The 14,152-nt window shown below is 41.4% G+C and overlaps 1 protein-coding gene across 1 annotated transcript in view; it reads left to right on the top strand.

Moving 5' to 3' along the window:
• Nucleotides 1-1,294: 1,294 nt before the first annotated feature.
• Nucleotides 1,295-14,152, top strand: part of LOC133107566 (disks large homolog 2-like) — a 56,762-nt gene continuing 43,904 nt past the window's right edge. Inside the window, exon 1 of the mRNA XM_061216558.1 lies at nt 1,295-1,625. Within this exon, the coding sequence (XP_061072542.1) occupies nt 1,596-1,625 (30 nt within the window). The 5' untranslated portion in view covers nt 1,295-1,595. The remainder of the gene's footprint in view (nt 1,626-14,152) is intronic.

The raw sequence follows: 14,152 nt of genomic DNA, 5'->3' as shown, positions 1-14,152 counted from the left end.
TAAATATGAACGTATGAAAATAGCCGGTGCCTCTTGAGCCACCTACCCTCTTGAACGTCTAGTCTACACTGCAGGACTGCAGCTGACGCGTGTGCTCTCCTCAGATGCTCCCGCCTGCACCAAAGTGAATATTTTACACCTTAGCGCCCGCGCGACATTACGGTGCAGAGCTAGCGCAGGCTGAAGGAGAGGCGTATCTCAGCCTGACGAGGACGGCTGCGTCCCGCCGGCCTGAACTGCCTTTCATGGTTGGCGAACGGCAGCACGGAATATGAATGTTGCGATTGCTGATGCCAGTATGTTTCTCGTGTCCCTTAGTCATATGCTGCACCACTGCACACAGGTATTAGAGTGAATGTGAGAGCCAGGGATGTACAGACAGATAAGGGCTGCAGGGCTTTTCCCATATTTCACTGCCAGGGGCATTAAAAACCTAAAATGTAGTTCCTTTGAATTATTTCAAAAAGTCCTTTCTGCGCTCAGAGTTGGCTGCCACAGTGAATAGGCATCATTAATTTTGTTCGTGCCTATGAGATGATAATCTTTCAGTCTCTCCTCTGCTATCTTTTATGAAACTTTTTTTTAGCACTTGTATTTCCATATCTGTCTGCAGATTCAAAGACTCGGAGGTAAACAGTGCAGCTCTGAAATAGGTTGTTAGGGAGTGTTGTTTCTCACAGATTCGTGTGAAAATAAAAATCTGAACTTCATTTCAGACTGAGGTTCTTGTTTGTATGTGCGTGCATGTGGGTGGTGTGGGTGGTGCGGGTGGGGGTTGGTTCATATTTTCAAGGTTCAAGGTTTTATTGTGATGTTGTTATGTTAGTTGTAAATGCTTTATTGCCAACTACTCACATACAAACGAATTAATAATGGATATCATATATTGTCTTGAGCAGAGGTCTCTAAGGTGACACACACATGTACACCCCGCCCCCCCCCCCTCACAGATGCAAATACCTCAAAACCTCCCACCCCCTACCAGACACATATACACACACACACACACACACATACACACACACACACACACACACACACACACACACACAAATACCACCACCCCCTTTCTACAAATACACATTCCCCCAAACCTCCCACACCCCCTCCCCCCCACACACACACAGCCCCGCACGCAGCCCCGCACGCAGAAAAGCAGGTAAAAAAAGAAAGTGATAATTCTGAGACTGCCAGTCAAAGCGCTGGTGGCGAGTCCAGTGAGGGGAAAGCAGATTCCTTCTGCTCAGCCAGCGTGTGTTACCGTCAGCTCCAGTGCGGCGCGCTGCTGTGTCGTTGCCTTGAGACGAGCAGAATGCGTTCTGACCGGAGTCACCCGAGCCAGCGGCTCTCAGCTCAGCGCACCGCATGCAAGTTTACCCTGGACGATGTTTAGGGGGTTTTGGACTCGTTTCAGAAACATGATCGTCTTTAACGTCTGGGAGGAAGAGGTGGACTTCAATTATTGCGCGCAGGCCCCTTGCCAAAAGCTCTCCGTCTGCCTGTCTGCCGTGGAAACCTCTTTCTCTCACTGTTTTTTATCTTGCTAATTTTTGGGGAGCGATGAATACGGACAGAGGATAAGCGACTTCCACAGAATGGAATGCCTTTGTATCGTCACCACCAAGGTAAGAACGCAGCGCGAGCAAAGAGACGCGGAGGGAGAAAGAGTGACAGAAAAAGAGATTCGAGAAGAATGAAAGAGCGAGAGAGCGGGAGAGAGAGAGAGACAGAAAGAGGGAGAGAGGAGAGATAAAGATAGGGGGGGAGACCTCCCTCCGCATTACAGCGATATCTCTGCCTCACTCTCTCCTGATTGCGGAGTGTGCCTGTAAACTGCCAGCTGTTGCGGGTCTCGTCTTCATTAACCGCCTTTTGAACCTTCGAAAGGTGTTGTGCCCTTATCTGAAGTTGCTGCAGCATCTTGTCCGTGGTTATATTTTATTCTTCTCATCTTTGCCATAATTTAATTCCTCACTTCTGCTGACATCAGTTCTGCTTTCACTGCGATCTGTTGACTCGTGAAAAGGGTTAACATCCCGTGGGAGTAGCCAGGAATGCATGTCACGACTTGTACGAAACTTCAGGTGACCAATATTGCAGCTGTCAAAAGGAATTAAAGTAAAATAATAATTGAGACAAGAAATACATAGCTTATAAAGTTAAGTTGTCTGTTCATTTGATTGGTAAAAATCTATGGTATAGCTTCATACTTTAGTGTGCTGTATGTTTCCGTTTAATATGTCATTATCAGCTATATTGTCTTTTTTTACTTCTTCTGCAGTGTAGTAGACATTTCATGGTTTTATATCTAACGTTCTAACTTTTTGTACCCCACATTAAAAGCCAAGAAAATATATCCCTTCTACAGGCAAACTCTGTATCCACCCTCAAAGCCCTTTACATTTTCAGATGTCATTGTTTAATTTATCTTTAATTGAATACTTATTTCAGCAGACAACTACTGTATAGACTCCGAGCAGTGACATTGGTCATATCCCATTGTCTCATGAGTGAACAAGTCTTTGGAGCATGGTGTTTAGTTGGGAAATGTACCCTCAGCAAATACTTTTTTAACATGCATCAATCTAGGTTATTTGTGCTACTAATTTCCTATACAGTAATAATACATTATTATTGCCTGAAATCCTCAATTGGCCATGCAATTACTGGCTCCACATTATTAGCCAGAGTATTTTTACACTAAGGTTTTGTATGAGTGTACAAGCATCTGGTTTGTTTCTTACTGTGTGTAATTTAAATTGATTTGTAACCTGTATTTTATATAGTTTAGTAATTTGTTTTGGTAGCCTTTAACTCATCCTTCAGGGAGAGAAACACATGGAAGGAGCAGGGTCAGGCTCCCATTGCACCCTGGGAAACTGGAGGCTGATATGAAAATAGAGATAAAATGTACAGTATCAACATTTAACTAAACAGAGGTCTAGACGTTTCAGAGCAGCCTTAAGTAATCATCAATTAGACCTAGACCTGTGGGGAATTAAATAAATACCATTAATCGCTCAGTTATGAATAGCAGAGCATAGCACTGTGGTCTCACAGTAAAAGAGCCAGAAAACAGAAGCCTTTTACAGTAAAATATATTATGTGACTATAGTGCATAGATTACGTGGTGGAGAATTACACACACATACACATTTTCCGATTTTTGCGAAATGATACTCCGCCCTTCCGTTCTGTTTTATGTAATTTCTCTAAAAAGATATTGCTCTTGCATTGACCTGGAAGTGAGAACGCCCACCCTTCTGTGCTGGTAGTGAGACACTGTATGAGGAATATGGCATTTGGGAAATGGCCGCTCTCTCCTTCAGACTGAACTGACAGTACACACCGGTACATGCTGATGCTAATGAGGAAAGCTCCTTGAGTATGATGCATTCTTCCTCCATGGGAATCGTGGGCATTGCATAATCTGTTCCACATGTAGGTCAGATTTTAATATATTCATGTTTTTTTGTATGCCATCTTCAATCTGCAATGTTCTTATTCTCCTTTAATGTGCCCACTTAAGGTGGAACACTTTAAATTGGTTGCCGCAGAATAGCAAGCTGTTTATTTGAAAGCTGATTTGATTAGGTTTAATGTACTGCTTAATAACATTTTATGAAGTGCTACTGTTGACGTGTCATTTTGCCTGTAATGGGTGAATGCATTACAATATTTACTATTTACTGGTTTCTGTATGGATGTGTTTACAGAAGATGACTGCTGAATTGTGTGCAGCATTATTCAGACAATTAGAGTCAGGGTGTGCTCCTTTGTGGGATTCAGTTTAAGCCCAAAGGGCCTCTTCCTTAACTTTGTCCCCCCTTCCCCTTTACTTATATAATACAAATAAAAGTATAGTGTCGTGCTAACATGGTGGGCCTTTAACCCTTTGAAGAGTATGTTTTTTGGAATGTTTGAATTCTAGGTCAGTGTTCTAGAGCCCCACTGCTTTCAGTCACCAATACTGACTGTGACATCGGCATTAGAATGCTCAGTTAATAACATTCTGATCACATAAATATCTGAGCAGGTTGGGCACCATACGGCTGTGGGTATGGGAAAATCTAAGCAAAACAATTTCCCCTGGACAAGGATAAGCAGTAAGCCAATAAGCAAACAAATGGAATTTAAAGGTGCAATTTAAGTCGTATGCCTAAATATATTGCCATCAGAGGAGAGGGCTTCCCCTAGTAGACTTTGGCTCCTCTCACACATGTTAATCTGTAAATGTTAGAGTGATTTTCTGTGCCGTGCCATGAGTGAACAGGAGCAAAAAGTCAATTTTCCGTGTAAGACATTTCTCCTATTTGCCAGGTCAGGACCATCTTCTGCCATGGCTGTTGTATGAGTGAAAGCAGATATTTCTGCATAGAGCATGCCAAGGGTATTATGTACTTATGTATGACCTTTCGGTTTTGGCACAACTCCTTTAATAATACTACTTTATTGAATCTGCCCTCTCAATAATTCTTGCACAAGAGAGACGTTGCGCATAGAAGATATTGGCATTGTACGATTTTGTCAGGGAAATATGAATATTTATTTTAGGTGTTCTTGCTTGGCATGGTTTTTTAACTATTTTCAAATGATTGTTCTGAGTCATTGTTGAACCACAAGTCACACAATGCAGCTTCAAATGCGAGATGGATTTAAAATAGTCCATGTATAAAGATCGCATTAAGTTAAACCCACACACGGTTTTACAGTAAGTTGCTTTTTTAACCAATGTAGCTAGCACTTAATCTACAGTATGTAGGCCACATATTAATGGTAGGTAGAGCTAGCTATTTAACTTGGTTAAGAAGTATTTTTGTTCCATTTCACCAAAACAACTCTACATGGTAGTATTGACTTCCAGCTGATAAACTATGCTTCCATTGTTTATCTAATATGAGCTACTTCGGATCATACAACTGAACTATATCGGCTAGAGGTGTTACAATAAGTTATGTTAAAACTATAAAAACTCTTCCACTGTATTATTTGGGTAGATCTCTGCCAAAACTATTATTCAGCAAAATATCTATCTTTTTAAAAACACTTTTTCCTAGAGTGCTTTGGAAGGTAGACATCCTTCCTTGCCTAATCTGGAATTGCTATTTCATGTGTGAACAGACTCAAATATTTGTAAGTGATTCAATATAAAATAATACAACATTTTTCCATATAGGAGCCCTACTGTATGCATAGATATGTAGTTATTTGAGAAAAACAAACTACTTGAACCCGGCAATGTTGTGGGTTCCATGTGTAAAATGGGCTTGTGCGGGAATATAATTTGACTCATTAAAACCCTTTCTCCAGCCAGTCAAAGAAGAGCTACTGTCTTGGCTTGATATGAGCTAGTCTGGCTCAGTTGGCCAAACCATCCAGATCAGTGATATTCCCCCATCAAAAAAAAACAGAACATATCTGTTTTCTCTCCGCGTTACTGTTAGTGACTACATTTTATTGCAATGTCTATTGGCTGAAATTCCGTGTGCTTGGATCGAGTGCGTCCAATCATATTACAGTTTGCCATGCCAAAAGACATATTTCTTCCAAAGACTTAGAGGAGTCGAGGTCGAGTCAATAACACCGACTGGTGAGACCACTTCCTTAAAACCCTGGCCAATATTCAAGGACGTTGAGCACTGCGGCTCCACTAAATCCGAGCCCTGCTGCCGTACACAGAAAATGTATTCATTTGCTCGCTGTTGTTGTCATTTGAGCACGCACTCTTCTATTGTGCTGTCCAATGCGCAACGCTAGAGAGCTCTTAGCTTAGCATAGCGGTGTTGCTGACGCTGCTGTTTGAGATCGATTTGGGGCGATTTCTCTGCTTCCACACTACCGCATCACCTGGGACGGTGCACGGAGAATGACAATGAGCCCGAGATGAGCAATTAACATCGCGGCCAGATCAGAAACGGCTCTGCACGAGGAGGGCTTGAGCGCTCGTCTCCTTACTCGTGTGATCTTATGGCCACCGAGGAGGAGCATTTCACGGCTAAATGCTTCCTAAGAGCCCTTTGTTCACGATGTGGATGGCATGAGATTAGAGACAAAGCATTGTCCCAGGGATGGGGAAGGAAACACCGCTGGAGCACCGCTGCTTGAACTGGCCTGTTCAAATGCAATGAGCCGAAAGTACCTGTTAGCGGCGCGCTAACCTGCTTTTGGTAAAACCTGAAATGGCTCATGCTGATAGGCATTAGGAGTGCTGTTCATCTGCTTCCTGTTGTAATGACAGGCAGACAGTGTGGCAGGCTCTGCTGTTTTCTCTGTGCTGTTCAACATCTGGCTATGCATCGTACTGTCAGAGTCTGCGCGTCCTGTGCAACTAGTGCTGGTAGACCGGAAGCGTCTGATAAGCCAGAGGATTTGCATTCACAGTGCCATCCCTCCTTGGGTGACATTTTGGCTAAAACTACAGTGGGCATTGGCATAACTGGGAACTGATTCAAGGCTATGAGACGCATCCCTACGCCAATAATCACTGATTTAGCTGGACCCATCACATGAGAATGGAATTCTGTTTTTTAAATCAATGTTTCATCCCCAACCCCAAATGTTTGTTAAAATCCTTTATTTAACTAGGGGAGGTATATTGAGATGTTTCTCATGTTTCTCTTTTTCAAGGATGCCCTAGGAGAAAAGTTGCAAGTGGGTTGGGCAGGAGAGAAAACAGGGGTAAAGCCCCTGGAGCAGGGTTATTTATTTTGGGTTAAGGGCCTTGCTCAAGGGCCCTTCTTTTTTTGGTTTAGGGACCAGACTTCCTTTCTCCAGATGCAAGTCAGCATCCCTATGTGCCCACCAGAGGCTGGAACCAGCAGCCTGCCACCAGGCCTCCCTGCCCCCCTCATTGACCTCCCGTCTGCAGCCCTTACTGCTGAATTCAGGAGGAGATGGCTCCTCCAATTCACATGATGCCTATACTGAGTTTTTTCACACCAATCATACACTGCCCATGTCTTTGGAGGATAATGCGGTCGGTGTATTCTCGGTTTGTTTATCCTCAGGCTCCTGGTCTGACCTGGAGTAGCCACTAGAGAGCTGGGCCCTGGCTTACCCCCTATCATTCCCCGGCAAGGCTGAGCCACATGTTGCCAATGTGGACCTCTGGCTATAGCTGACAATGGCGGCGACCCGGAATGGAACTCTCATGACCTTGGAATTAGGTTCTATCTTAGGTTCTATCTGTGTTCTGAGTGGTTTTGAGCTTCAAAGTTACCAAAGTGAATGGGCTCCAAGCAGTACAACCTTTTAAATTTAGCATTGATTTTTTCATAAATTTAAACAGTATTTTTGTGTACAACAAAAAAATAAATGCATGTATTTATTGCCTTATAAACAATATATGTATGGCAAATCTTTGTCAAAAATGTCAGTTAGGACCTTAAGTCCTCACTTTGTTGTACCTACGTCAGTTTTTTTGCTGTACATGTCAGGGCTCAGAACAGACGAACCAAGCACAACCAGGAAATAAGCAGTGTAGAAGTGTTTATTCAGTTCAGGGCAAATCAGACAGGCAGTGGTCAATCGCAGGCAGACAGGTACAGCAGAGGTGATCAGAGACGTGGTCGATGTCACAGGCGAGATCTCGTCCAAACACAGTAAGGCAATCCAATAGAGTAAAAGTACAGAGGGTGATCCAGGAGTCAAAAACCAAAAGTCCAATCAAAGTTAGGCTAAACCAAAACAGAAGGAATATCCAAAAAACAAAGGTCGGAATACATAAAACAGGTCAAAGCACAAAACAGGTCAAAATACAAAACAGGTCAAAGCACAAAACCGTCAGTCAGACAATCGCTGGAAAGAATTACAATCGGGCAAAGAACCAACAAAGACATACGGGTATATATGCACAAGCAAATTAACTGAAATGAAATGAGTGCGGGGAACAGGTAACGACACACAGTTTAAATTAATGAATGTAAGAAAGGACTACAGAAAGAGAGGGCGGACAAAAAACACGAACACAGAACAACAAACAGTAAACGCCACAACAGAAAAACACGGAATATGACAGTACAGGTGACTCTCAAAAAACAGGTGAAGAGGCTACGGATCCCCTTTAACCCTTTACCCCCAGACGTCTACCCAGTCTCTTGCGACAGCTGTTGAATTGTAATAATATTTAATGAAAATAATCACTCATAATCATTATGAGGATAACAACTGCAAACACTCAGCTGAGTGTGCATCCAGATGTTTTCCTTAAGCCTTGCTGCTGTCATGGAATGTTCCAGACACAATGCCCAAGCCTCTCGCGCGGGAGTGTTTGATGCACGGCCCCCATGCAACATTCATGAACTTGCCGGCACGGTATTGTGACTAATTTGAGAATTGCATTCATTAGCTTTCCGGCAGCGTTGCGTTTCACATATCTGCTGCGAATGTCACTGTGCTGCTGGAACGATAATTATTATGCCTAAATATGAAATAAATGCAAAAAAACCCCCAAAGTATACATTTGTTTTGCAGGATATAGCTAGTAATTGAAGATATGTCGTTTGAGTACTCTGATGTCAACGTGTGGGGTTTGAACCCGCAATCTGACCTTAAAATTCTCTATCCTTAAATGTTGCGCTCTACCGTTTCCCAGACGGTCATACTTTTGGAGCTCTAAAAGCCTCATTACGAGGTGACCTGTCATCAGTATCCTTCAGGAAAAACAGAAGAGTCCTTTGATGTGTTTCCCCACAGTACTGTCTGCCTCTGGGTCTTCTCTTTGTGAATCTACAATTAAGGAGGTTGTGAATGTTTGGTAACCCCGAACATATGGACAGAGGTTCTTCTGCTGCCAGCCATACGCTGGAGAGATTATCAGATATCTGGTCGAGACCGCCTTCTAATCATTTCCATAGGGCTTAAGCACTTCTGAAGATACATTTGCAAAAAGCCCCATGGCTTTTCATTCTAACCGCACACTGCAAAACCCAAAAAGAACAAGTATTTTAGTCTTATACTTTACTTTTTTTGCTAAATAAGATGAAAATATTGCCAATAAGATGTTTTGACTAGCAGGCAAAGTTCATTTAAAATAAGCTAATATTTTCTACTTGAGAGAAAGAAAAACTAAGATCTTAAGTCTTATTACAAAACTAAAGCTTATTTATTGCAGTGCAGTACCTTTTGCTTTTGTATGCTTGTTTTTTTCTTATTTAAAATTATTTTCTTCATTTCACATACCAGAAAACAATGTGATGCATTATATCAGTAATGATCAAAATCTAGCAAGTCAGGAAAACCATTTGTAGTTTGGAACAAGTCAGATTGCAGGTTAAATCTGGGTCTAAACCCCAAAATGAAAATTTTTAGTGAGAGCAGTCTTACGTGGAAATAAGGGCAAAAATTACTTTCAAGTTTAAATATCTGCAGGACTGGTACAGATTTGAGATTGTACAGACTTCTGCAGTAAATATACAATATGCAGCAAGAAATAACCCAAAATTCTGTTGAATTACATGTAAAGGAATCAAGGAGTGCACTCTAGCTCTCATACTTAATAGTTAGTGACATTTTAGTTCTGGACTTGATGAATCTTTCATGTTGAGGGTCAAACCACCAAGACACATGGTGTAGGTCCTGGAGGGTCTATTTTCGGAAGATTGAGGTTGAAATAGTCCTCTGGTACCTTCTGCGGTGTCAGGTGAGATAACAATCATAAGATGGCCTCCAAAAAAGCCTGTCAGGTGTTCTTTCAGGGCTGTGTTCATGTGAGGTGGGATATGCTGTGTGGTTATTACTTAGGTTACGGTTGCTCTGGGAGACAGCTTCAGAAGGTTGGATGAGGCAAATTCACATCACTGGTGTGTATTGGTGGAGTGTGGGACACTTACAGTTACACTTACAGCAGACAGCTTCAGAAGGTCGGATAAGGTAAACCCACATCATAATGAGGTGGGTATTGGTGTGGTGCCTGTGTGGGACCATGTGAATAGGGCATATTTAAAGGTCCCATCTTGTACACCTATCCAATGTTTTATTTTAGGTTCTGGTATCCATAACAAGATGTTTGTGCGGTTTTAAGTAGCAAAAAGCAATCTCTATATAATTTTACATGTCCATTCTCCAGTGCCTCTCATGAGCTTTACGAAGAACAGGCTGTTTTAGTGACTGTGTCTTTAAAGGTACAATAGGTAAGATTTTTGTGTTAAATCATTGTTAAAAGACCATTGAAAATCCCTTCCTATCATTGAAAAAGGCTTCCTACCATTGACATGTTGACTTAGTCCTTAAATTCTGGTTGAAAATATACAGTTGACGGCCTGACACTCTGCACCAAAACATTGTACAACTGTACAATAATTCAAGCTCATTGGTTGAAAATTGGTTCTGATTGCCACAGCCAATGGTCCAACATCAGTGCATTTACAGAGAATGGGGAGGAATAAACAGTGTTGTGGTTTTGTTGCTGCTATTCCTCTCTTGCCCGTTAGAAGTCCGAAATTACCTATTGTACCTTCAAGGCTCATTTATATCAATGAACCTTTGCTCTGATTGGCTGGCTAGCTCCAACAAACTGAACGCCATCTGTGCCGAGCACTTTGATTGGTTCTGGCGACAAGGTGGGCCGTGCTGAAGTAAATGAGTGTATCGTTGTCAAACAGCTCATTTATATACATACACATTTTCTTCATGCGAATTGTGTGGATTTATTTGGACTGTGTGTTTTGATACTTTCACAGGGTTTTTATAGCACCTTCAACTCCTTTATACTCCACATAGCAAGGGAAATGTCATTTTCCACAATATGGGACTTTAAAGCGTCTTTCACAAAATGAAATTGTGTGGCCCTTGAAGATAGTTGTGGCCCTCAATGACCACATAGTGTTTTATACCAGCAGCCAGCTGTGGATCAGACAATGAAAAGGTTTTGTACCTCATTGGGCCTTTGAAAATGCATTACCTCCGACTGAGTATGGAAAATTAGTTTGCAAAGGCTTTCTTTTGCCAAAATTGCTGCTAGATATGTCACACTGTGTGAAAAATTTGCCTGAAAAAAATTGTTTCAAAAATTGATACTGTTAAAAAAACTGCTTATGCCAGTTTATGTGACTTCATGCCCACTTATGTCTGGCTCAAATGAAAACAGATGTGAGCGTTTCTGAGCTGACAGGCCCTACAGTGTAGCATCATAGCCTCATTGTAAAGAATGGTCTATTTACTTTGAGCTGCCTACCCCAAGATCACAAATTAATCTCCTCCAATGCTCTCTTTGGGTACAGTAGCTAGTGAGTGTATTACAACACATGGGCCAAACATTACAGGAGAAAGAACAGAGGTGTACCTCCCACTAACAACCTGTCCTTCTGCTGAGGAGAATGTAGTGTTAACCTGAGGAACCATGGCAACTTGTACCCACTGTGCCGCAAGCAAGGGGAGGCTAGCTGCGTTATGCTACTGCTGACTGCTTGTTATATTTGGCTGACAACAGGCCGAAACTACAATACCCGGAAGCTAAAACCATAGGACCAAAGTCTGTTTTTTTTTTGCAGTGAGTTTCTTCACCAAGTGTTTTAAAAGCAAGTAATCTTTTCCAATTTTGGGAAGGTCACGCAAAGGACCAGCTATGACAGCTCCCAAAAAATTGAGTGATCTTTCTCTCGTTGCACACCGCAGTAAAAATTGGAGAGGTTTCAAGGCTTAATGGCATGCATTTTGTCTGTCTGGAGCTGAGCACGTTCTTCCCGTTCCTCTCCTCTCCTCTCCGCCCACACTTGCCAGTATCAGCCCACGTCTCCTCTCCCCTTCATGGTCGTTAATCCGCTGGATTTAGTCCTGAAACCACCAATGCAAACTGCATTCTAATGCCTGCACATTTCACAGCATATTCCATCCCAAACTTCAAACATATCACACAGACTGGCACTAGGTAGTACAGACTCCTTCGCCCACTGTATGTGTACACTCATTTATGTACACTATCTCCTGTGGAGTACTGTGCAAATGTCAATTTTTGTTTTCTGCATTAGTGTGTCGGGAGAAAAGAGCAAATGTGATATTTGCTCGTTCATTTTGAATTTAAACATTCGTTTTCTAGAAAATGACATTTTACCTAGAAATTTTGGTATTCCATTAAATAACCTAACATATTAAGTAATAGACCACTTTTTTAATTTGATTGAAGCTGTCTGGGATTACCTGGAGAGCCTGCAGAAGAACTGTGGCAAGTTCTCTAACATGCTTGGAACAGCCTCCCAGCTGATTTTCATATAAAACTACAGGACAGCGTCAGATAATTGATTCATTTTTGAAGGGAAGGGGGGTCACACCAAATATTGATTTGAGTTCATTTTTAACTATTTACTGCTATTTAGAGTAAATATTTCAATATTTATAACCTTTTAATTCCATGATATATGAAAAAATCTTAGCTGTACAGAATTTTCTGACAGGTGCCTGAGACATTTGCACAGTACAGATCGATTGGTTAAACAATAAATAGTTGTGAATGTTTATTCTGGTTTTTGCCTGTAAAGACTGCATTTGTGTGAGAAAAGATACACCAACATGAAGACCAGAGAGCTGCCTTTGGGACAAAAGCAAGCCATTTTGAAGCTTAGAAATCGATCATAGCCATTGCACAAGAATATCCTGAAAAAGAAAGAAACCACTGGTGTATTGTGAGAGCTATGAAGAAAAACCCCACTCAAAGAAGGCTATACCACAAGATGAAAACCAATCATCAGTAGTAAGAATCGGAAGGCGAGATTACAATTTGCAAAGAAGTACAGAGATGAGCCACAAAAGTTCTGGAACAAAGTTTTATGGACTGATGAGACCAAGATTCCAAAGTCATGGAAAGGCCAAAGTGTGGAGAAAGAAGGGATCTGCTCATAATCCAAAACATACAAGCTCATCTGTGACGCACGGTGGAGGAAGTCATGGTTTGGGCTCGCATGGCTGCTTCTGGAGTGGGCTCACTAATCTTTATTGATGATGTACCTCATGATGGTAGCAGCAGGATAAATTCAAAAGTCTACAAAATGCATCCAAACTAATTGGGAGGAACTTGATGCAGCAAGACAATGACCTAAAACACACTGCCAACACAACAAAGGACTTTATTGGGGACAAAAAGTGGAAGGTTTTAGAGTGGTCAGGTCAATCACCAAACCCAATTCACCATGCATTTCACTACCTGACGAGGAGATTGAAGGGAACCCCCCCCCCCCCCCCCCAAAAAAAAAACAAAACAAAACAAAAACAAACACAAACAACAACTGAAAGAGGCTACAGTAAAAGCCTGGAAAAATCCCACCCAGGCTTGATGCAGGTATTGCAAGCAAGGCATATGCTACCAAATGTTAAGTGTTATTTATTTTCATTTACTTAAATACCAAAGGTGCGATGTTCTAAGTAGTTACATCTAGGTGTAAATACCAGGAAATAAGAGCTGAAATTCTGGACTCTTGTCTCACATTCATCTTTTTATCTCAACCCCTTATTGGCACCTTTGATAAATATGCACAGGAAATACAAAAAATAATAGTTAGACATAAACTTTATTTTCAAATATGTGTAAAATATTGTGCTTTATTAATGAGTCAATGGAGTCAACCAAAGTCTGAAATTTGCCAATAACAAATTTTTTTTCCCCAAAACAGGTTTCACAATTATTTCCACCCCTGGTTTAATACATGCACATTTTTTGAAAATAAAGCTAATGTCAGTAACTATTGCTTTTTAGTTTACAGTGTTTTTTGTGCATATTTATCAAGGTTGCCAATAATTCTGGAGCCCACTGTATCTTTATAGGCATACACATACAGTGCCCTCCAAAAGCATGGTAACGGTAGAGAAATTTATTTTAACTAATTGCTTAAGGATTTGGATTTGAGATCAAAATATAAATATGAGACGAAAGAACAGACAATCAGATTTTATTTCATGGTACTTTCATAAAAATAATTCTTTTTCTATTTTACTGAAACAGATGCTTTCATTGTGAGTCCCCCCATTTTATCTGTGCAAAATTAAGGTAACAGATGAGTGACAGGTGGCAACTGCTGCTCAGGTGTGTGTGAATTATTCACACGTAAACGAGCAGTGAGAGTCCCACCTTTCAACCTTTGTTTTCGTCTGTGGAGAATGCATTTGGAGTCAGATGGCATCCGCCATCATGAATAACACGGAACTAACTATGGCTGAAAACCCC

Source organism: Conger conger, chromosome 13 (genome assembly GCF_963514075.1).
Source record: "Conger conger chromosome 13, fConCon1.1, whole genome shotgun sequence".
In the NCBI taxonomy this organism is placed as follows: Eukaryota; Metazoa; Chordata; class Actinopteri; order Anguilliformes; family Congridae; genus Conger; species Conger conger.
Note: the sequence above shows the minus strand (reverse complement) of the source record. Positions and strands in the feature narration are given on the sequence as shown.